The 23,379-nt window shown below is 61.9% G+C and overlaps 1 protein-coding gene across 1 annotated transcript; it reads left to right on the forward strand.

Annotated features, from left to right (window-relative positions):
* Positions 1 to 1,809: 1,809 nt before the first annotated feature.
* On the forward strand, positions 1,810 to 16,145 carry TACC1 (transforming acidic coiled-coil containing protein 1; the record flags this gene model as incomplete). Its single annotated transcript, XM_080360359.1, has 14 exons — positions 1,810 to 2,082; positions 2,600 to 2,715; positions 6,614 to 7,685; positions 9,111 to 9,146; positions 10,594 to 10,654; positions 10,996 to 11,194; positions 12,635 to 12,690; positions 14,215 to 14,337; positions 14,424 to 14,500; positions 14,773 to 14,816; positions 14,908 to 15,068; positions 15,280 to 15,386; positions 15,856 to 15,976; positions 16,077 to 16,145. Exons 1-14 carry the CDS (start codon positions 1,916 to 1,918, stop codon positions 16,143 to 16,145), a joined length of 2,409 nt encoding a protein of 802 aa, XP_080216485.1. The 5' UTR covers positions 1,810 to 1,915.
* Positions 16,146 to 23,379: the final 7,234 nt, after the last annotated feature.

The following is a 23,379-nucleotide window of genomic DNA, read 5'->3' on the forward strand; positions in this document are numbered from 1 at the left end:
GTAAAATTCATCTGCAGAAATCAGCTCTGCCACTTCAGATGGTGGGAAGTAGGCTGCTCGCTCAGCTCACAGCAGACGTGGGCGACAGGATGTTGAGGTTCTGCTTTTGCTTCAGCCTCTTGGTGTTTGGCTAAGCTTGATCAGTGCACTCAGCCCTTTCTCGCTCGGTGTCCCGCGCGAAGCAGCAGGGAGGTTGCGGGGCTCCGGGTCCCCCAGGCCCCGGGGTGTGGAGGGCAGCGCTGTGGGCAGGTTGTTCCCTGGGCTCCACACACATGAGCTCCGGCCGCTGACCCGCGGTGGGAACTGGCAGCTGTGGCCGAACCAGAGTTATCTTTGGGGAAGTCTGGAAAGACTGTGTAATTGGGTAAGAGATTTTCTTTGACAGAAGCCAGACAGTTAAAACGTGCAGCAATGACTCATATATTTAATAAGGACACCAACAGATGGAAGCCTGGAAGAAAGGATCCCTGCAGGGAGGTTATTTGAGATGCTCCGCAGTGAGGAATGAGCCCTTTGAAGCGCCTGATGGAGGCCGGTGTTAGAGGTGGCCAGACCAGATGGACGGGTCTGTCTGTCCGGAGGCCTCTCTGCCGTGTGCAGGCATTCCTGCGCACAGGGCTGGCTGCTGATTCACGGGGAAGCATGGGGCTGCCGCTCGGCTGCCACGTGAGCGCTTCGTGCGGTTACCGAGGGCGAGCAGGGCTTCTCTGCAACGGGCCGGGCGGGTTTTGCAGCAGGACAGTCGTCTGCCCTTTCCCAGGTGGTCCCGGTGTCCAGGAGCGGCTGAGCCAACCCGGGGCTGCGGGAGCTGCAGGCTCTGCGGCAGCAACGGTCCAGAGCTGGTGACACCGCTGCCCGTGACAGATCTGCTGCCCAAGCCCTGGGCGCTCCTCGAAGCGCTTTGGACAGTGCACAGCACCAGGAACATTGTGCTCCTCTCTCTAGCGTGTGGGAGGTAATGAATTTGGGAGCCCTGGTTAGGAGGGAGATTCCCGAGGGAGGCCAGCCTGGCAGCGTTTATTCCTGCGGGGTCTCTTGGCTGTTATTTTTAAACAACAATAGTTTAATAAATAAATAAACCTGTTGCCACGGAAGGATACAGCATCAGCCAGGGCACTATGAAATCGCTGTTTCCTTGGAAAATGGAAGGGGCAGGTGTTTCCCTGCCCTCTGCCCGGCTCCGTCTGCCTCCTCGGAGCAATCGGCTCTGCCGGGCTCTGGCACCCCCCCACCCGGGAGCAGGGCTGCCCTGGGGGCCGCTGGCCCTGGGGGCGGCGCCCGGCAGGCCTGGGCTGCTCCCTGGCACGTCCCGAGTGGAAGGAATCCGCCGGCTGTGTCCCAGCACAGGTGCAGCCCCGATGGATGCGGGATAAATCGGGGGTGGATCTGGTTTCACGGCCCCTGCCCGGGGGTTTTCTCTGGGGGGCGGCGGGGCACAGCGCAGCATCCCGGGGACCGCGGGCTCGGGGGGGCCGGGCAGGGCGCTGCAGCCACGTGCGCAGGGCGCGTTTGGGCAGGGTGGATTTGGGAGTTTGCCTGGGGAGGGAGGGGACGGAGCGAGGGAGGGGCGCGGCGGGTCGCTATCACCCGAGCGGGCGGAGCGGGGGCTCAGCCCCGCATCCCGCTCCGCATCCACCCCCGCATCCCACTCCGCATCCCCCCCGGGCAGCGCGGGGAGCGGGCGGGCGGCGGGGCCGGGGGGGCTCCCGCAGGCCGTCCCTCCCTCCCGGCCGGGCGGCGCCGGGGGGCGGCGGGGGCGGGCGCTCTCTCTCCCTGCCGGCGAGTAGCGCGGTCCGGGGGAGGCCCTTGGCGCTGGCGGCGGAGTGGCGATGGGGGCGGCGCGGCCGCAGTGAGCCCGGCGGGGAGCGGCGCGGAGTGGGGAGCGGCGCGGAGCGGAGCTGCGCCCCTTGGGCCGATGGCGTTCAGCGCCTGGCAGATCCTCTCGCCGGTGCAGTGGGCCCGCTGGACATGGTCGGCGGTGCGGGGCGGTGGCGGCCCCGAGGGGGAGGACGGAGGGGCGGAGGAGGACTCGCCGGCCCTCGGCTCCAGGCAAGTGACCGCGGCCCCTGCCCCGACCCCCCCGTGCCACCTCCGCGGGTGCCCGTGCTTGTCGCTCGCTGCCCGCTCGCTGCCTGTCCTCAGCTTGGCTGCCCGGGGGCCGCAGCTGCACCGCGCCTGGGGAGCGGGGGGGGGGACGGGGGTCAGAGCGGTCTGTGCCCCCCCGGAAGATGCCGGCGGGCTCACGGCAGCGGCACCGGGACGCCGTGCCCGCCCTCGCCCGCGGCAGCGCTCCGGAGCGGCGGGGAAGGCGCCGCTGGTGGATGCTCAGCCAGCCTGGCAGAGACCGGGGAGAAGCGACCCCGGAGGCTCGGCCGAGAGGAGGGCTGGGGGCGTGGGGGGATGCTCACGATGTTGCTTCACCTGTTCTCCCTTTTCCATTTGCTAGCGAGTCCCGCTGGACAGGAGGGAGCGGCGGCTGCAGGAACCCGCGGCCGGCCGGCCCGGGAGCCGGTCTGGCTGGATGTGTAGGCAGTGTGGAGGATTTCACAGCTAGCCTTGAAAGTGGTAATTCCTCATTCTTTTCCCCCCCCCTCGGCAGCTCGGACTCTGAAGGGAATTTTGAGACCCCTGAAGCAGAAACGCCGACTCACTCGCCACTCAAGCAGTTCTGCGAGCCACCGCCGGGACCACCGGAGCCCGAGGCCGGGACCCCAGGTAAAGAGCCAGCGGGCACCTTCTGCTTTTCGGCTCTCTGCTCCGGATGCAGAAAGCAGGGTGGGGTGAAGGAGAAGTGCTTGTTTTGAATAATGTCTGCCACATTTTTTGTGGTTAATGGCCTGGATGGTTCAAATGCCAGTACTCAGGGCCATGCACTCTGCAGAGGGCTACTCTCTCCCTTGAGCAAAACATTGATTTATTGAATCACTTTGGAGGGCTGCAGCGTAGGCTCAGAAGGGTCCATTTGCCCCCTTTGGCTCATGCCTACGCAGTGCAAAATTTCTGTGCAGTTCTGCAACCACCGGTTGCACCCTCCTGCTGTCCCTGAACCAGAAGAGAGCGAGAGGCCGGTGGAGGCAGAACTGTGCGCGTTGGGTGTTGTTGGCTGCAATACTGTGTGTTTTCGTGAATGCTCGTAGCCGTCAGCTGGGAGCTGGCTGCTCAGCTGGGTTTTGGAGTGTGCCAGCTCGAACCAGAGCCTTGTCCTCCCCATCAGGAGCCCAAGTACTGCATGACCTTGGCAGTAACAGGGTGCTGGGGCTCTCAGTCTCCTGCAGTGTTGTTTTGCTGTTGAGGTGGTTCTGGTTGCCCATCCACCCCTGTAAAAAACACAGGCTTGTTGGCCTCGATGGAGAGAGCGCTTGGTTCATTTGTCCAATAATCTCAGCTCTTGGAATAAACCTTCTGTTTTAAGAAGGGATGATAGAGACATCTTTGCTTTGGGGATAATGCCTGGAGAGGGGCAGAGAGGAGATAAAGGCTTTCCCAGCAGGTGTGTGGATCATTTCTGCCTGTGTCCCTGCTTGCCGGGACGCGCTGTTCCCGGGGCCGGCCCGGCCCGGCAGCGAGGGAGCCGGCGGTGAGGGAGCCAGCCGCTCGCGGCGCCCGCGCACAAAGGTCGCAGTGTTGTGGCGCCCAGGGGATGCTCTCTGGCAAAAGCTGTTTTTCCACGCTGGCTGGTGGTGAGCGGGATGTTGGAGGCGGCAGCGCCAGACCCGCTGCGTGCCAGCACCAGCTCCGTCCCTGCCCGGGGCTTCGCGTGCATCACCCGGTGCCCTGAAATGGTGGAGAGAAGGGACTGCCCGCGTGCGGTTGTGAGTTTGCAGTGTGCAGAAGGCATTCTGGAGTGTTGAATAACCATCCCTTAAGTAATCTACACGTTAAGCCCTCATCTTTGCAATGCTGCTTCACAGCAGCGTGCGCTGTTCTGTGTGGCTGCAGCTTGGGAACGGCAGCGGCTGCAAACGCTGCGATCGGGAGCTCCAGCGTCATGGCTGCTCCTTGGGACCAATGCAGCCGAGCTGCTGCGGGCGGTGGGAGCCCTGCAGCCCTTGGAGGAGCTGCTGCGATGCCGTGCGCAGCGGGGGGCGCGGCGGGAGCCCCAGCCCGTGGGCAGGTACACGGGCAGGTGCAGGTGCAGCCGCTCCCAGGCTCGGGGCACGGGCAGGAGCAGCCGCTGCTCTGTCTCACAGCTGCGGTCTCACCCTTACTTGGGAATAAACAGGGTTGGGAAACTCGTCAGACAGCAGCTGTGACTGCGGGGACTGGTGGCCTGGATGCATTAAACCCTGTTCTCGGGGACAAAACTTCAGCCGGTCCTGTTGCCCCGGGGAGGGGGCTGCAGTTGGACTTAATGCCCCTTCAGGGTCATGCAGACAGTTTTCCTCTTGCTGCCTCGAACAGTGGAGGCTGTAATTCTGTCCTATTGTTGCTGAAGATATCTTCAGTCATCTGCCAGAAAGGGATATTGTGTGCAAGGAAACGAGCAGAAGTGACAAATATGGAGCCGTCAGCGATGGGAGCAGGCTCGTTGGCTTTTCCTTCTGTTGCCCTGATGCGGGGCACGTGCTTTCCGGTGCACTACAGGCAGCATCGTTTGCCGGTATGCTAATTCTTAACAGAATAGATTTAAAAATAGATCAACGGTCTGTTAACCAAAGCGGAAAGCCAAAAGAGGAAAAAAGTCGTTAGCTGCGTGAGCCTGAGCTGAATGCAGGGGCCAGATATCCTGTGCTGGGGCTGCGCGGGAGCCGGGGGAGCGTGGGTCAGGCTGGGACGGCGTGGAGCCGCGTCCAGGGCTGCGGTGCTGCCGGCGTTCTGGCGGCGTTTGGCACTCGAGGCCGTGCGGAGGGTGGGTGCTGCTCCCCTTGCTGGAGGTGGATGAGAAGGGCGCGGGGCCTTTGCATCGCAGCGTGGCCGCTGCCAGGTTTCGCTCGTTTGCTCCAGGGAGCGCGGGCTGGCGCGCAGGAAAGCTGGTTAGTTAGTCGCTGTTTGTGTTTAATTTCAGCCAAAGGAAGACGAGCGTAACGATTATAACGCACACACACAAAGTGCCTGTAGCTGTGGTGCCAGACTGTGCTCTCTGTATGTTTTTCTTTAGAGTGTCAAGTCTCCATTTCCACTTTAATGTCCCCTCGCCACGCGCTGGCAGGACCAGCAGCAGGTTTGTGCTCCCTGCACAGCCCCAGCAGCTGCTGTTCACAGGGGTCCGGGCCCCTTTTACTGCATCCGTGTCGGGGATGGAGCTGGCGTCAGTGAGCCGCTGGCACTAAGGTGTCCCCACCGGCAGGACACGGTGCGCGGGTGACGCGGGACAGCTGGGTCACCTCTGGGGATGCTGCTGAAGGCATCGGCCGGGCTGCTGGCTGGGTGTGGAAAGCGGGTGGATCACAAGACTGGAAGGTCTGGGAGAGCGGCTCCTGTAACTTCAGTGAGGAAAGGGCAGCCGTGGGTGCTCCTTCCCTCCCCCCGCCCGCAGGCAGCCGGGGGGCGGTTTGCCTGCTGACTGCTTGGTATTCCAGAAGTAATTACTCGGTGCTTGGGTTGGAAACCAGGATGGGCTCCTGTCTGTGAGAACGGCGGCTGCAGAGCCTTCCAGTGGGAATGTCAAATGCATTTAAAAGGTGCCTTTTGCCCTGACTTTGAAGTCTGTTGTTCTACTCAGGGCTGTCTCGGTGAGGTTTAAAACATCTGAGCAACAAAGCAAGTGCAATGAAGTTTTCTTTGGGGTCTGTTAGGGAGCTTTTCCTGGCTCCTGGTGATGGGAAGGCCTGGCATGCGCTGCCTCAGTGTTTTCTGGCTGCACTCCAAGTACGTTCCACTGGATTTGTGTTTACTGATGCATTTTCTGGGGCAGCAAGGCAACGTCGGTTTGGAAGGAGCTTTTCTGCAGTCAGAAGAAGCTCTTTTTTGCAGTCTCAGGGAGTGCACATTCCCTCATGATTCACTTCCATGACTTTTAGCATCCCGGAGATCAATTATGCAAACCACCAGCCATCGGCTGAGTCAGGGCCGTTGGCTCCATGTCCGGGATTAGCCCAGGGACCAGCGATTTGCCTGGTTCACTCCTCCCGCCAGCCCGTGACTCCATCACCAGTGAACGTGAGCTGGTTGGAAATGTCCCGCGATGGGAACAGCTGTTCCAGGGCGATGCGCTCGGGGCTGCGGGAGCTTGTTGTTGGGGTCCCCCACCCAAACCCCCTCCCTGCAAAGCAAGGGCCTGTTCGGCCTCACCCGGGCGGCTGTGCCATCGTCCCTGGTCGAGATGCGGGAGCAGAGGCGCGGATGAGCCGAGCGGAGGTGGCACCGGCTGTTCTCCTGTGCCTCGGCATGTCTGCACCCAGGTCTAGGTGCTCGGGGGTGCAGCTTTCGGGATGCCGTGGTTGATAAGGAGCTTCCCCATCCCCTGACAGCACAGAAAAGATTAAACAGTAAAAAGGTTTAGGGGAAGGGATTGCAGTAATAGTGATTAAGTCATGGATCAGAATTTGTGGTTAGGAAACTCTGGCCGCAGCGTGGTGAGCCTGATGCAAATGCAGAGGTGGGGAGGGCGGAGGAGCCCTCTGGAAGGGGTGACAGCAGCCGGGGGCTTAACCGGCTCTTTTTATCTTTTCAGAGCCAAGTGGCCATGCTGACCGGCTGGTAGGGGCAGCTCGCCGGGACAGCTCGCCCGGGACGCACCCCCAAGATGCGGCTCAACCGGAGACTGGAGCCCCTAAAGCCAACTCGGATGCTAAAGGGGAACCTGACCCCAAAGACCCGTCCCTGACACGGCCACCAGCCGCCACCCAGGCCCCGGCAGCGCCGGCACGCGGGGCTGACGCTGGCTGTGCCCCCGTGCCCGCGGCAGAGCCGGCACCGCTGCCCCATGCGGGCAGAGCCGCCCCGGAGTGTGACATGTCCGGAGGGGACACGACGGACCCCGGCACGGCGCTGGGGGAGCCCGCGGCCGATGCCCTGGCCCAGGAGTGCTCGCCCAGCCGGGGCCGGCTCGGGAAGGGGAGCCCAGCTTTGCCGGGGGGGGAAACAGAAGAAACCACGGAGGAGACCCCGGTGCCGCCGGCGTCCTACGGGTTCGGCCCCGAGCTGTACGACGAGAGCGTGAAGCCCTTTGTGGCGGGGGGCTGCCGGCTGCAGAGCTCCCCGCCAGCAGCCCCGCAACGCCTCCCCCATCCCGCTGAGCTGGGGGGGCACCCAGACCTCAAAGAGCAGCTCCAGAAACACGAGGCCGATGGCGCGGAGGAGGGAGAGAGCGTGGAGGGCAGGAGAGCTGCACCCAGGAAGGGCAGCAGGATCCCGGCCAGCAAGCTGACACCGAAGAGGCACCGAGACTCCCCCAGGAAACCCGCCGAGGATGCGGAGGGGGGTCCCACGGAGCCGCTGCCTCCCCAGGGCTCCCCCCGGCTGGGTCCCGCGTGCTGGGACAACCCGGGTCCCAACCCCTTTGGTGGCAGCTCAGCGCTGCAGGACTCGCCGGCTCTCCCCAGGGGCTCTTACCAGTTCAACCCGGATAACTTTGACTCCGTGGATCCCTTTAAGCCCACCAAGACCCTCGCCAGCACCACTGACTCCTGCCCTGCCGCGGATAACAGCCTCAATGAGATCCTGGAGTCGCAGACGCTGGAGGTGCAGGATGAGCTCGTGAGAGGCAGAGACTCCCCGAATAAACCAAGGTCGCGCCTGATAACGTGAGTGCTGGTGCGGCAGCCCCTGCGTTCCCCCGCGGGCAGGAGGTGGTGATGGTGATGATGGTGGTGATGGTGATGATGGTGGTGATGGTGATGATGGTGGTGATGGTGATGATGGCGGTGGTCCTGCCTTGTGTCTTCTGAGCAATGCCGACGTGCGCCTCGGGTTCTGCTGCCATCCCAATTCAATCTGTCCCTGGTCACTCAGGAGCAGATGGGAGGAGAGGGACGGGTGTCCGGAGCGGTGCCGGTGCCCCAGGTCCCAGACAGAGCAGGGAGGGACCTGCTTATCGGGGTCACCTCTTTGGAAACCCCCTTGGGGCTCCAGCTCCCGGGACGGGGGAGTCAGAGCCGCGCTGTGGCGGGGCCGGGTGACCGGGTGCTGTGGAACACGCTGGAAGCTGCCGCTGAGTTTCCTTCTTTGTAACGGGAGAGAACAGAGGTTAAACAGGCAGATGGTTTTTGCTTTTATCACATCTGCATGGGCAGTAGGGAGCTGCTTGTCCCTTGCTGGGCTATTTAAGTGCACATTTAGTTCCTGAACTGGGGTGTTTAACCCCCCTGTGTAAACGGTGACGGTTCATCGTGCCTCCTGGGAGTGCAGACAGCGTCGCCCTCCTCTGGGAACAGGTTTGATGGCTAAACGGTGCTGTTTTCTTGGTGTTCCACCTGTTGTATCATGAGTGTCTTCCAAGCTGTGTCTGGGTAGTGCTGAAGTTTCAGCCTGACATTTAAGACAGGCTCTGCTGAGCTGGGCTTGGCTCTGCCTGCCCTCCCACGCCGGCTCTCTGGGCGGCAGAGGATGTGAGGGGATGCTGCACAAGGGGGTACCTACCCACCCAGTTTAGGGTCTTTCTACTGTAATCTGTGTTTGCACTTAGCACAGGTAATTGGAGCCTGCTGCAGAGTTAAGCAGGAAACCTGCTGAAAAGGGGAGATCTTGGGAGCGCAGAGTTTGTGCTCGATTTGGCAGCAAAGCTGGAGCAAGCGCCGCTCTGCTGATGGGTTCTCCAGCGGGTTTGTACAGAGGGGGCAGATAAAACCCAGCAGGCGAAACAAGGGCGTGTTGGATGGTTTTCTCTTAGAAATGCTCCGCAGAGTGTGGATAGAGGTGTTTGCAGGGCTCGGCGTTCCGTGCGGACCGCGGGCGGGCACAGCCGGGTGGGCGCAGCGGAGCCCCCGTCACCGCGGAGCAGCGCGGGCCGCGCCGGGCACTCGCCTGTGGGGATTGCGGTCTGATCTCATCCTGCCGCTGCGCGCAGCAAGTGCAGAGTCCGAGCATCCTTTATCTGTGTGTTCCTCCCCAAAAGACAGCGCTGGCAGCTCACTGTGCTTCTCCAGATGAGTTAATATCCAGGTCTTTTCACATGCTCTTCTTCTCTCCATCTGTCTGTCTCTCTCCCTGTCCATGCTTTGGTGCATCAGGACTACTGAGCAAGTGAAATTTCTCTGTTTTCTGTTGTAAGTACTCTCTTCTGTATTTATTTCTTCTTTTCCTTGCTGGTCTTTGTCCTCTCTGGGTGTGTGCTGGCCTCACGTGTGTCCATGGCATGCGGGCTCCTTCTTGCCCTTCAGCTCACGCTGTCTGACGTGTGTCCCGCGCCGCTGGGGCTGGAGCCGGGGCAGCTTTGCCCCAGGTGCCACCCGCGCTTGCTCCCGCAGCGTGCCGGCTCCCAGCACCCCGAGCCGCTGATGTACCAGCACCCCAAACCAGTGCATCGCTAGCGGGGAGAGCAGGTTCCTGTGCAGTCCAGGTCCCTGCTCTGCTGGCACACACGCGATGGGATGGGGAGGCTGGAGCGAAGCGGGTGGAGGCGATTCCTTAGACCGTGGTACAGCTCATTGCCAGCTGCTCGAGCTCCTGCCGTGTCCCTGCAATGGGTGGCAGCGAGTCTGGAGGTGGAGACCCCTCCCCATGTATCTGCAGTGGCCGTTACACCCCAGCTCAGTGAATATCCATCTTCTGGGGGGTTGGGACCCCCCAGCTGGGGGAGATTGCTAAATGTGGAGTGAGAGAGTGGGGAGACTGCTAAAAGTGGAGTGAGAGGGTGGTGAGAAGTGGGAGGAGAGCTTGTGCTCTCCTTCGCGTGCCATGGTGCTCGTCATCTCGTCGGTGACTCCTCGGTCCCCGCTGGCTTCGGTGACAGGGACCCAGCGCTGCTGGGACTGCTCCACAGCTGCCTGGAGCTGGTTGAAGACGCTGATGCCGTGTCGGGACGTGCTGTGCCTGTTGTGTTGCCCAACTCTGGGACACGACGTTCGGAGGAACGTGGGACAAAGTCCCAGGGGAGCTGCCTTGCTGGAGAGCACCCAGCCATGGGACCACTTCACATCAACCCGAGCTGAGCCTTCTCCCGTCTGCACGAACCTTCTCCCATCTCCCATCGCCCCGGAGAGCAAAGCAGAGCTCTCTGACGGGTCCGGCTCACGTGGCAGACACATGGATGCTGTGGAGATGTCACAGACAAAGCTCCAGCTGCAGGGACAGGGAGACATGCCTGGAATCGGTTCCATCCCACAGAAAATCAGGGGCGCTCAGACCTCAGGCTGCCGCCGCGCTGGACGCGCAGGGCGAGGGCGCAGCAAGGGAAATCTTTCTCTGCCGACTCCTTGGCTTTCGCATCTCTCGCTGTCAGCACCCCGGGCTCCTTTCTCTGATCCTTACCCTCAGCAGGAATAAACGCCTCAAAGACAAACCCGATCGCTTTGTACTCGTGTGTTTTGTTTGCTTGTTCATTCCAGAACACGCTCTGCCTCGGTATTCGCTGGTGAGTGGGGTTGCTGGCGCGGTGGGGGCGATGCTGGCGCTGGGGCTGCTCCCCTTGCTTGGGCTGTCGCGCACGTGCCCCGCTGCTCCTGCCGCGCAGCCCCCGCAGCCCGTCCCACCGGCTGCTTCTCTCGCCCGCAGGAGCGGCTGCAAGGTGCAGCAGTACGAGGTGCAGCCCCTGGTCCTGGACACCTGCGCTCAGGTACGTGGGATCCCATCCCGGGAGCTGATGCGGGATGCGCGGATGGTGGCGTGGAGGGGACGGGCTGACGGGTGCTGCGGTGACACCGGGCCAAAGGGACGTTCCCTGGAAGCAGCAGCTCCTGGCCATAGGGAGAACATCTTCCCTGTGGGCAGGGAGTGGGGGGAGCTATGCCTGGTACTTGTCCCGGGTTTTTCTGCCAAACCTGCCAGGGAGCGGGTGGGAAGCAGCTTGTTGGGGGTGCTGAGCCTCCCGTGCTCCGCAGGCTGTCCGGGCAGCCTGGTTGCCTGATCCCCAGGGATTAGCTCAGTCCTGCTTAACCACATGCCTTGATCCTGCAGGATGAGGGAGCGCTGATCTCAGAAATCCCAGCTATCGCGAATCGGGATGGCCGTGCCACCGACGAGGAGAAGCTGGCCTCCACCACCGCTGCGCAGAAACCCCCCGGGCTGGAGAAGAAGGGCGAGCCCGAGGATGACCTGGAGTACTTCGAGTGCTCCAACGTCCCCGTGCCGGCAGCAAAGCACGGCACAGAGACAGGTAAGATGTCCCCGCTGCATGGTGTGACGTGTGCAGCCTCTGCAGCCTCTGCAGCCTCTGCAGCCTCTGCAGCCTCTGCAGCCTCTGCAGCCTGTGGCCGTGCCGTGCTGCTGGCAAGACAGCGCAGCTTCCCCGCGTTTATTCACACTGACAGGGCTAAAGCTGCCGCAAGGTATGGTGAAACCTCTGATTGCTTATCTGTGCTGTTTCCATCATGGAAAAATCACAGTACAGGCTGTCGTTAGACTCTCCCGGTATGGAGCACTGTCCCCGTGGCTGATGGAGATCTCTGTGTCGCTACAAGAGGCCTCCACTAACGCTCCTGGTAGCGTTTTGCTGTCAACCTCCTATGTAATTAGCCTCTCTGACCAATCCATTAAAACATAATTAAAAGCCAGGCAACGCGACATTTAATCAATAGCCAGGTTGTAGGGGCACTCAGGAGGGAGCCCCGCGCGGCAGGTTTGCAGCGCTCCGCGCGCAGGTGCCCATTAATCACTCCTGAACGCTGCGCAGGGCTGCGGGTCCCGGGAAAGCAAACAGCCTTTGTCTCCCAGGGAGGAACAATCCGACAGGCAGCGGAGGGGCCGGCGGGCTCTGTGGAGCGCTGCTCTCTGGGGGGTCCTGGCGGGGTGCACAGCGAGCAGCGCGGAGCAGAGTGCGGGGGTAAACCGGGAAACACTGGGAAACGTGCAGCCACGAGCCTGGCGTGGCCTCCGGGCTGGCTCTGGCCATGCTGTTGTTCTCTGCCCAGTTAACGCATGAGCGGCCAGCCTTGCCCGCTGTGGAGCGAGGCTCACAAAGCCTCTCCCGCGCGCTGGGAGATGGCAGGGTGCCTCGCGCGGTGCGGATGGGAGGAGACGGCTTTTGTCTTCTCTCTGCTGCTGTTAGGGTAGCAGGAGCCGTGTGGCAGCTCCTCGGAGGGTTTTGTGCCCCGTTGGTGTGGGCTGCGGCTCCTGATATTTGGAGGGGCCCGAGCAGCTGGGCTTCATCCCGCGGATGCAGCCCGTCCACAGCAGCCAGTGACGTGCAGAATGAGCCCTGCAACGGGGGCTGTGCATCTTCATGGGCATGGCTGCTCTGGTGGCAGCTGCGGGGACACGGGGCTGGGCTGCCACCAGGGGGGAGTGCTGGGTTCCAGTCCCGGGGAGCAGGAGGGGAGGCTGGCAGGGATGCAGGACGTGTCCTCCCTGCAAGAGCAGGAGCTGGGGCAGGGATGCAGGATGTGGGATGCATCCTCCCTGCAAGAGCAGGAGCTGGGGCAGGGATGCAGGATGTGGGATGCATCCTCCCTGCAAGGGCCAGAGATGCAGGATGTGTCCTTCCTACAAGGTCAGGGGCTGGAGGCAAAGATGCCTTTTGGGAGGGGAAGCTCAGCAAATCTGCACCTGCCACCAGGGCCCTGTTTCAAAGTAGCTAAAAGGATGTGTTTCCCTTTAGGCTTTGAGAAGGACATCTCCAAGCAGACGGCAAAGGATGGGCCTGGCATCTTCCCCGTGAGTGCCCCTCGCTTCCTTTGGCCCCCCGCGGGAGGCTCAGGCGGCTGTGCCGGTGCTGGCACGGGGCTGAAACGAGTTCCTTCGGGAGTTAAAGCTCCTGGGGAGCCCACGCAGGGACTCGATAAACCCAGCGGTGGTTTCTGGGCAGGCTGGGGAGCCTGGCACGGTCCGGCTGCTCCGGGGGCGGGAGCCAGCGCTGCCGGGACAGCGGGGCTGCGGAGCCGGGGCTGCGGAGCCGGGGCTGGGGAGCCGGGGCTGCGCCGGGGAGGGCAGCGGAGCCAGCGCCGCTGAAGGGCAGTGGAAGGACAGAGGGGATCCGGGGCAGGACGAGCTGCGGGACAGGCTGTGTCTCAAGTTGGGGAGTCCAGGGCTGGCTCTGATGGCCGGCTGGTGCCTGTGCCTTCTGCAAGGGACCCTCAAACGCAGCCTTCAGGAGGGCAGCTGACAGCAGAGATGGGGGAATTAATGAAAACAGCCCTGGCTCTGCAGCCCCTAGCAATCCCAGCACCCTGGCCATGGCACATCTGCATGGGGACACCTCAATCTGTCCCCAGGAGCCATCGGGGTGGCCCCAAGACCCCTCCGCTGTGGGGGGAACCCTGTGCCAGCTTAGTTGCCCCTGGCCAAAGCTGCTGGAGGTGGCAAGCAGATGACAATGAGATTAGCAACATCAGCACAATTAGCTTCTCTGAGACAGATTTAACTGTGCTAAGCCCCACAAGGACATTAGTCAAAGTGAACCCTTTGTTTGGTGCTGGGGAGAGCCTGGCAGACGCTGCTCCCGCGGCCGGGCCAGGGTCACCCCAAACCCTGGGGGGACTGGCCGGGGACTCAGGTGTGCCCCCATTTTGGGGAGATGCTGTGGGCAGCTGCTGCCAAAGCCACACGGGGCTGGACCTCCCCGGTGCCCCCAGCCGGACCCAAACGCGCCCCCGGGGGCTCCTGCCCCGGCAGCAGAGCCTGCGGAGGGCTCGGGTTGCCTGTCCTGGGCAGCAGTCAGAGCACAGGGACGGGCAGGGAGCTTCAGTGCTCTTGTTTCCAAAACACAAGCAGGCTGCCTCCTCCCAGGCACTTCTCTATTTATGGCCCGGCAGCCGGTTCCCAAGGAGATGAGTGCGCAGGGCTGTCACTTGGCTGGTGATGGAGGGAGGAGCGGGCGGTGGCAGCCGTGGTTTGGGGGATGCTTTTCTGGAGGCCTCTCGGGCTGCAGGACCCCCGGGAAGGGATGGAGCAGCATCCAGGCAGGACTGGGTGCCTGGATCATGAGGCTGAGCTCTTCTCCTTCTGAAACGGGTCCCCATGGGATGCTGAGCCCCAGGGCACCCACGCGTCTCCCACACCCCAGCTCCCGGCAGAAAGGGCCCCAAAGACCCACGTGTGCTGTGCTGGGTGTCTGGGACGCAGGGCTCTGCGCTGCCCGTGTGCGCGGGCAGGGAGGTGCAGAGGCTGCTGAACTGGGGGGGCACCCCAAGCAGAGGGAAAAGCAAATCCCCGCGGCATCCCGGCCGGTGGTTCCCGCAGGGCAGCCCCGGGCTGTGCTCTGCGGACAAGCCCTCGGCCACCACCGCGAGCGAGAGTCCCCTGGACGGCATCTGCCTCAGCGAGTCCGAGAAGACGGCTGTGCTGACGCTCATCAGGGAGGAGGTAACGCTGGGGACCCTGTCCCGGTGGGGGCAGCGCGGGAAACCCCCAGAGCGTGTCCCAAGGGTCCTGTGTCTGCTGCAACCTAGATCATCACCAAGGAGATCGAGGCAAACGAGTGGAAGAAGAAGTACGAGGAAAGCCACCAGGAGGTCCTGGAGATGAGGTACGGGGCTTCTCCTCGCACATTCGGCTGTTTGTTCGTGCTGTCGCTGAGCCTGCCGGTGCCTTTGTCGCAGGAACAAAGCCCCGTTAGCCACGCTGGCCGGGTGGCAGCAGCTGCAGGGCGGTCTGGGCAACGGTGGGAGCTGCAGCACCCGCGGCTGGGACTCTGGGGATGGGGCGGCCCCGGGGCAGTTTGCTGTCGGCAGAGCTGGAGGTGCGTGTCTGCAAAAAGCTGCTGCCTCTCACCTGCCTTTCCACCTCCTTTCCTCCTAGGAAAATCGTGGCTGAGTACGAGAAGACCATTGCCCAGATGATAGGTGAGGTGCCGTGGCCTGGCTGGCGCGTGGGGCAGGGCTGTCGCAGCCGTGCTGGCTCCGTCACCGAGCCCCCGCTGTGTGTTCTTCATAGAGGATGAGCAGAGGACAAACATGACGTCTCAGAAGAACCTGCAGCAGCTCACGATGGAGAAGGACCAGGCTCTGGCAGACCTGAACTCGGTGGAGAGGTCCCTGTCGGATCTCTTCAGGAGATACGAGAACCTGAAGGGTGTCCTGGAAGGCTTCAAGAAGGTCCGTACCTTGGTTTGCTGTGTCCCTGCAGCCTGGGCCCTGGACACAGGGCTCCCGTGCAGCATTGGCCCCACTTTGTGGCTCTATTCTGTGGCTGGTGCTATTTAAAGCCTATTTCTTTCTACACTCGGAAGAGGATATATCATCCCATCAGAGCAATGTCTCTGGGCTCCGTCCCAATGCAGATGGATGTACTTTTCTTTTTCCGCAGAACGAGGAAGCACTGAAGAAGTGTGCTCAAGATTATTTAACCCGGGTCAAGCAAGAGGAGCAGCGGTATCAGGCCCTGAAAGTCCATGCAGAAGAGAAGTTAGACAAGTAAGGTCATGCGTGAGATCGTGGGGCGTGCTGGGGGCGTTCTGGGTGCTTACGGACCTTGTAGGGCAGCGGCTCCATCTGGCTCTCCCGAGGCTGCAAGGCAGGAGCCTATTGATGTGCAAAGCCGCCTTTTACAACCTCAGGCTCAAATGACTTAAAATGGCTGTGAGTTAAGCCAGCCCAAAGCCCTGAGTGGATTCTCTTAGGTTTTCTGTTTTTAATGGGGGAACTGAGGTTCATGGTCTGTTTAGTCATGGAACAAGTTTCCACATTTTTGAGGGCTCATGTTTGTGGTGCAGGACGGGGTTGCGCAGCTGCTGGGGCTCACGCAGGTTTTCCATCGGGGAAAACCGCTTCTCCTGTTCCCCGGGCAAGCAGGAGCCAGTGCCACGGGCTCTGCCGTTGTGCCGCGGTGCTCCTGTCTGCACCCAGCGCCGTGACCCCCGCCCCGTTCTCTCCAACCCCGCAGAGCCAACGAGGAGATCGCCCAGGTGCGCGCCAAGGCCAAGGCGGAGAGCGCGGCGCTGCACGCGGGGCTGCGCAAGGAGCAGATGAAGGTGGAGTCCCTGGAGAGAGCCCTCCAGCAGAAGGTAACGCGCCGGGGCTGCCGTCCCGCCTGCGCCCGGCGGCACGTGCGCCGTTATCTCCCACCTGTGCCCCGGGGGTCATCGCGCTCTGCTTTCCTTCCAGAACCAGGAGATCGAGGAGCTGACCAAGATCTGCGACGAGCTGATAGCCAAGCTGGGGAAGACAGACTGAGCATCCCTGCCCCTCGCCCAGCACCCTGCACTTGGCCGCTTTCCTCGTACCGTCGAGCACCTTGCCTTATTGCCCAGGAACCCCCCTGCAGAGAAGCACACGCGGCGCCCCGGTCCCCACGCTGTCCCTGCGTCCCAAGGGCTCTGGGGTCCCCGCCATCAGGTGTGCGTGTCCCCCGTGGGGTCAGCAGCAAGCGGCTGCCGCGCCGCCCCTCTGCACAGACGCCGCCTCTCAGCTGCGAGGTGACACTCCAGGCTCTGGCCCCCTCAGCGGGGGCTCTAGTCGCGTTCTGATCTGCTTTGTCACTTACTGTCCTCGTGCCCAGTTGCGCAGGTCCTGCCCCGGGATATGGGTGACACCAGGGTTGGGGTCACCAGCTCTTGGGCTGGGGAAGAGGACCTGGCATGGGATGGGGAGGCAATGAGGGGGCTCAGGGACCCCAGGGCCCCACCACAGGTGGTTTGTGGCCACCAGTAGCCTCTCAGTAGGTTGATGGGTTTGGGGGAGGTGGTGGCATTCAAGGGGCTGGTCCTGGTCCCTGGTACATGGGTGACACATGGCACAGAGCATCCTTGTCCCTGGCCGTGCCAGCCTTGGAGGAAGGAAGCCAACGTCTCTGCATTTGTGCAATTTATTAGCATTTATGAGCATCTACTAGCATTTATGAGCACTCGGGCTCTCTCCTCACTTCTTCCCATCGGGCACGTGTCTCGTTCCCCCAGCAGCATGGATACGGCCACTTCACCGGGGTGACTTCGGTCTGCACCCAGGAGGAGCCCCCGGCCCGGGGGGCCAGGGAGGCCGCTTACAGCACTCAGCAGTAAGAGAAGCAAACAGAGCCCAGCCTTGACAGGCACAGGCAGATCCAGACAGCAGTAAAATACGCTTCTGATTTCACCCCTCGGCACTCACGCAAAACCCAGCCTGTGTTCAGTGTGGGCGATGCCCCCGTCCTCCCGCCCTGGCACGGCCAGGCTGGCTGCGGACAGCAGCTCTGCGGCAATAACCTGCTCCAGCAGCATCTTCCCAGCTCTGACAGCATCCTCCCGTCCCTGCTCCCTGACAGCGTCCCTGCTCCCTGACAGCGTCCCTGCTCCCTGACGGCGTACTCCGTCCCTGACAGCGTCCTCCTTCCCTGCTCCCCAGCATCTCGCACCGTCGCTTCTCTCTCTGTCGTGTCCCTGTGCCTGTCCACATGCACTTCCCATTGGGGCAAAGAAGATTCCTAAGGAATGATTCACTAACTATAATATGGTTATAGTTCCATATATATAAATATATATATAATGGTTATAGTTATATATAATAGAAGGTGTGTGTGTAACTGTGAGCGGGCAGGACTGGTGCATCTCACACCACAGCAGCCCTGGAGCTCTGGCGCAGTGAGGCTGCAGGTCCAACGCCGGGGATGCCGATGGCAGCGCGGGGTGCACAGCAGCCCCCACACGTCCAGTAAAGACACCGGTACCCGGTGTGGCCCCGCTGCCAGCCCAGCTGTGTCACCAGCGCAGGGAAGCTGTGGGTGCGTGTGTGTCGCGGTCACAGCCTGCTTGTGTTTGGTGTCATTTTCCTGCAGCACAATCTAAACGTCCCTTTCGGGCAGCGCGGGGGCTGCCGTGAGCTGCCGGTGTTGCTGTGTGCGAGTGTGCGTCTGCCAGCAGGTCTGTGTCCACAACGAAGTGCCAACGAGTGACCACCCTGACTGCAAATCGCTCCCCGCGCCCCCCGCCCCGAGCAGGAGCTCTCTGCAGTGACTACTACCCCATCGCTTTGTACCATGTACGTAACTGCCCTCACCATCAGTTTTATATGTACAATAATTTCCCTTTTATATGTCAGGTAAATATTTGTAAGAGTTATACTCACACAAATGAGATTATTATAATGATTACTAATATATTTTTTCCATGTTTCATTGCCTGAATAAAAGTTGTGTTTACCACTCTTCAAAGTGCTCATGGTGTTTGTACGGTCGGTGAGGAGATATTGGAGAAGTTTGTCTTGCAGGAGGGGCCCCGTTCCACTGCGGTTTTACACGTGTGCGTGGTGATGCGGTTGGTTTCAGACAAGCGTGGCTATCGACTGTTCCTGGTCTGCGTTCGTTAACTGTGAGACCCGGTGCTGCAGCTGGCGGGTGCTGCTGGACCGCGGCGCAGCGGCTGAGCTCAGCTGGGCACGCTGGCCACTGGGACTCGGCTTAATCCCGCGCCTGACCCTGACAGCGCTCCTGGGCAAATCCTCTGCGGGATGGGGCCGCAGCTCCAGCCCCAGGCGGGGCTGCAGTCGCTCTCTTGCTCTTCTCTTTGGAAGGCTGCAGCCTTTGGAGGGCTTTTCCCCAACCTGGCTGCTGCAAACAAGAAAGGTGTTGTTCTCTGGCTGGAGCAGACCCACTTGCTCGAGGTCTTTGGAAGCCACGGCCAGGTTCCCTGCCGGAGATGGAGAGGTTCCCCAGGCAGGCAGCGCTGGGACGCGGAGCAGAGCCCACCCTGTGCACGGGCAGGTCCGTCCGGCACTGGCTCTGTCCGCTCCCCGGCCCCACACCGGCCCCTGCCCTTGGGCACCCGTGTCCCGTCCTCCCTAGCTAAGATGGCATTAGCCGGGGTGCAGCGTTATCCCCAGCCCAGCGACCAATCGCCCAAGCAGATTACCTGTAAGACCTTAAGACAAAAGAGAGGTTACGCACCGCGTGCTGCACACTGCTGGCAATGTCCGCCCTGAAGACCCTCCTGGCCCTGGCCATCGTCACATCCCTGGCCGGAGACAGTAAGTGTCCCGTAGCTCCAGGCACTGCTGGGCGGCGTTTAATCGCTGTAGTTGCTCTTGTGCTCGCTGGTTGTCCCCATCCCTCTCCCCATCCCTGTCCCCTGTGCACAGGCTGTGTGTGCCCACAGTGCCCCTGCCAGATCCTGCTCCCATCCCTGCAGTACCGCATTTCAGGGGGGTGGCGGCTTTCTCCTCCCCGGAGCACCCAGAGCAACACCCAGAGCAGCACCCAGCCCCTCGCCGTCCCCTCTGCCGCTCGCACTCAGCACAGGTCCCCAGCGGGACCGCAGGGCGTCCCGGTCCCTCCTCTGACAGAGCCGAAGGGACGCAGCTCCCCACCGCTAGAGTGGTGCTTCCCACCTAAACGCGGGCTCCTCGAAGGCAGAATTGCGGAGCGCCAGAGGGGGTCGTGCCGCTCAGAGCGGTGCCACAACGTGTGGCGATGTTGGGACGGTTTCAGGAGCTTTGCAGCAGGAGGAGATGAACTGTGGGCTGTTTTCAGCTGATGGTAAATTAAAGGTTGTACCGTGCTGCAAAGGAGAAGCAGAAGACAGCGATCCCGCTGTGGATGCTGGGATCAGCGCAGGCTAATGACTGGTGTTTACTGGCATTTGGCCCCATGATGTCCCAGTTTCCCCAAAGATATTGGCTCTCTCCTTTTCCATGAGCTGAAGACGGAGCCCCGGCCTCTTGCAAGATCCCCTGCAGCGGGAGCTGGCCGGGAGAGGGCTCTGCTCAGCCAGCCGAGCAGGTTCACCAGCATCAGTGGTCATTTAACCGTCACCATCCAAGTCCGGTATTCACAGTTTCAGGCGGGAGTGGGATCTCCAGGTTTGGGTTTTCTTGGGGAGGTGCTTTGCCTGCAGATATTTAAAACGGTGCTGTTATTTACAGTCTCTTACTGTCATAAAATGATGATAACACTTCTGTTTGCTCAGCTGGGCTCTGGCCACTGTCTGTGGTCCCTGTCCCCCCGCCAGGGGTCCCAGGAGCTGTGGCGACCCATGGGCTGCAAACGCCTCGCGGAGCTGCGGGACGGGGTCTCGCCGCTGCTCCCACTCCTCTTCCTCCTTCTCCTCCTCCTCTTCCTCCTCCTCCTCCTCCTCCTCCTCGCAGGTAAAGCGCTGAGATGCCACAAATGTGTCGCGTCCAACGAGAACGACTGCAACAAGCAGGGCTCCCACAGCTGCCCCCAGTACGCCGACGCCTGCTCCACCATCACCGCGCCCAGTGAGTCCCTCGGCTGGGGGTGCTGGGGACACTGGGGGGCTGGAGGGGACCGGGGGGGCCCAGGAGCTGGATTCCCCGCGTCCCTGAGCAGCAGGGATGAGCCGCTTGTTTTCAGTCCTCGTGTGCCTTTCCTTGCAGACAGCATCATTAAGTCCTGCTCCTACAAGTCCTTCTGCGACCAAGCCCGGCGCAGGGGCTCCGGGGGGGCCACCCTGCAATGCTGCTTCAGCGACGACTGCAACGGGCCGGCGCGGGGCGCCCGGAGCGGCGGGGGGGCCCTGGCGCTGCGCCCCCCCGGCCTGCTGGCGGCCGCGCTGGCGGGGGGGCTGCTGCTGCGCTGGCTCTGAGCTCAGCGGGGGCCGGGGGGCAGCCCCACGTAGCTGCTTGCTGCCGTAGCCTAGGGACGCTCAAAGCGAAGTCGCCACCAGGCAAATAAACGCTGCAGTTGAAAACCGTGTTCCCGGCCGGTGCTTCTTGTTCACGGGAAAACCGTCACCTCTGCAGAGCAGCCCCAGCCGAGGCGACGCAGCTGCCCAGTGCTCCCCGCCCCAGCACAGCCCTCTGCCAGCACACCCCCCACTGCGGTGCTTTTGGGCTGCTCTGGGCCCGTTTGAGGGGTTTCTCTCCTCCTGTGGCTGCAAAGACACGGGCCTGGATGGACTATAAATGTACTTGGTGTGAAACAGTGGCCAAGCCTGCTCGGTGCAGCTCTCCGCACTGCTCGGTGGGAGGAAACCATCCATGGGACCCCCTGGCCTCTGCAGGGAGTCCTGCAGCCAGAGCCCCCCGGGGCAGGCACAGGGACCCGACTCAGGGTTTGCAGCCTAAGGAGTGAGCAGGAAAGGAAAGGGAACGATGGAGGAGGAGAGGAGTGGGAATCCGACTGCAAGACACATAATGCAGGGCAAGCCCCTGCGGCTCCTCCAGCAAAGCAATGTCAGGAGTTTCCCATAGTCATAATGCAAGAAGAAAGGGAACAGGTACTGAAACTGAACAGAGCTGGAACAGAAGAGAAGAAATAATCCGGCACACTTAGATTCAGCCGTGGAACTCTCTGCTGCAGGATCATACTGAAACAGGGACCGCTCTGAGCGCTGCAGGGTGACAAGTCCTCGAGACCTGGATCTCATGGGGCTGATGCCACCCAATGAGGGACGCTTGGCTGCTACCACCAGAGAGCAGACGTCCCAAAAGCAGATCATTCTGTGTCTGCTGTGGGTCCTGCTCCTTCCGCTGGGTACACGAAGGATGTTTTCCTGTGGGGGACACTGGTGGCACCTCCAAAGGCCCTGGGGTAGAGATGTGCCCTCCTGCCCCTGCATCTGCTGACGGGTGTCTCGGGGGGCTCGGGGGCTGACGCACCCGGGCACGCTGCAGCAGCAAAATAGACTGAGAAATCTAGGAGGAGAACTGAAAGGCTCTGCGAATAAAGGAAGAGCGGCAGTGTGACCAGCTGCCGTGTGACCGTGCCCACAGAAAACAGAGCTGCTTCAGACCCCGGCGCGAGTCACGAGGGCTGCGAGAGCTGCCCTGGTATAAAAATACTCTGGAACAGTTGAGTCTCCGCAAGGCAGGAGGGGACCAGGAGCAGGACACACAGGGCTGGCGGGGACCAGGAGCAGGACACATAGGGCTGGCGGGGACCAGGAGCAGGACACACAGGGCTGGCGGGGACCAGGAGCAGGACACACGGGGCAGGGCTTGCAGGGATGAGAAGCAGGACACACAGGGCTGGCGGGGACAAGGAGCAGGACAGACAGGCTGACAGGGACAAGGAGCAGGACACAGAGGCTGACAGGGACAAAGAGCAGGACACACAGGGCAGGCAGGGACGAGGAGCAGGACACACAGGCTGGCAGGGACGAGGAGCAGGACACACAGGCTGGCAGGGACGAGGAGCAGGACAGACAGGCTGACAGGGACGAGGAGCAGGACACACAGGCTGGCAGGGACAAGGAGCAGGACACACAGGGCTGGCAGGGACGAGGAGCAGGACACACAGGGCAGGCAGGGCAGGGCCAGTGCGCACCCGCCTGTCGCTCTGTCTGCGCTCCCTGCCTGGGTGGCGCTGAGCCCACTCAGCACGGGCACAAGCGTGTTTACGTGGGCAAAGCTGCCGCGGGCTGGTGGCATCACCAGCGAGACGGCCAGAGCCTGCTGGCCACGGGGCCACGGCCCTGTCCTCACCCCACGGAGCCGCCGGCCCCACTGCCAGGCAGCAAAGCTGCTTCTCTAACCTCTTTGTTTTCTCTTTGTTTGTTTGCTTCTTTTTTCTTGTCAGTCTAAGTATAACCCAGATGCTGTGGCCTTCATTTCCATAACTGGTGGCTTTTCATGCTTCAGGTTTTGGTTCCCTTATAGCAGCTTCAAAAGCCCCAGAGCGAGCGCTTGGCGCTTTCAGACTCTGGTTCCATCAGTTTGCTGCTGGGTGAGGATGGGCTTGAGGGTCTGTGGCCGTCTGTGAGCGTGGGAGGCGGGCAGCACAAGGGGTAACCCACCGGCTTCATTAGGGGATGATCCTTCCTTTAAAAGGTACGAGGGGCAATGCCAAAATCCTGCTCTGCACAGCAAAAGGGGCTTCCAGGCCAGAGCCGCCGGGGTGCGCCGGCTGCAGTTTCAGAGCGAGGGCTCTCGAGGAGCGCTGGCAGCAGCCGATGTGGAGGGAGGACCTCGCTGCTTTTCTCCTGATGTAATTACTGGATGATACGTTCTGGGCCGCAGCGCCTGGCGGGGCGGAGGGCTGCGCGGCCCCCGCGGGGAATCCACGGAGGGCTGAGAGCGGGAGGGCAGCAGCTCCTCCGACACGTGGCTACGGTCACTGCCGCCGGCGCGGAGAGCGGCCATGACTGCACGGTGCATTTATTTAATGGCGCTTAATGCGGTGCTTTGAATGAGGGTAGATGGGGAAGAGCCCTGCCAGGGTCCAACAGGGTATCTCTGTAAAAAAATAACCTCTTGTGCAAAACGCTGGGAGGGCAGCGCTTGGCGTCCATGGGAGCACAGCTCCCCGCGCGCCGTCGGTGGGGCCGGCAGCGCCAGCATCGGTTTCACCCGCACTGGGAGAAAGTGCTTTGGGGCAGATGCAGCTCCAGAGAGAAAGCGGGGACTTCCCGAGGGTGCAGCCCATGCTGTCCCGGGGGGGAGCGAGTGTTTCCTGCTCCCCGAGCCCACCCCGACCCTGAGCAGCAGCTTTGCCGTGTGATGCTCCTGCGGGAGCCGCGACCTAAACCGGGCACTGGTG

The sequence above is a fragment of the Nesoenas mayeri genome, assembly GCF_963082525.1.
Source record: "Nesoenas mayeri genome assembly, chromosome: 27".
NCBI lineage: Eukaryota > Metazoa > Chordata > Aves > Columbiformes > Columbidae > Nesoenas > Nesoenas mayeri.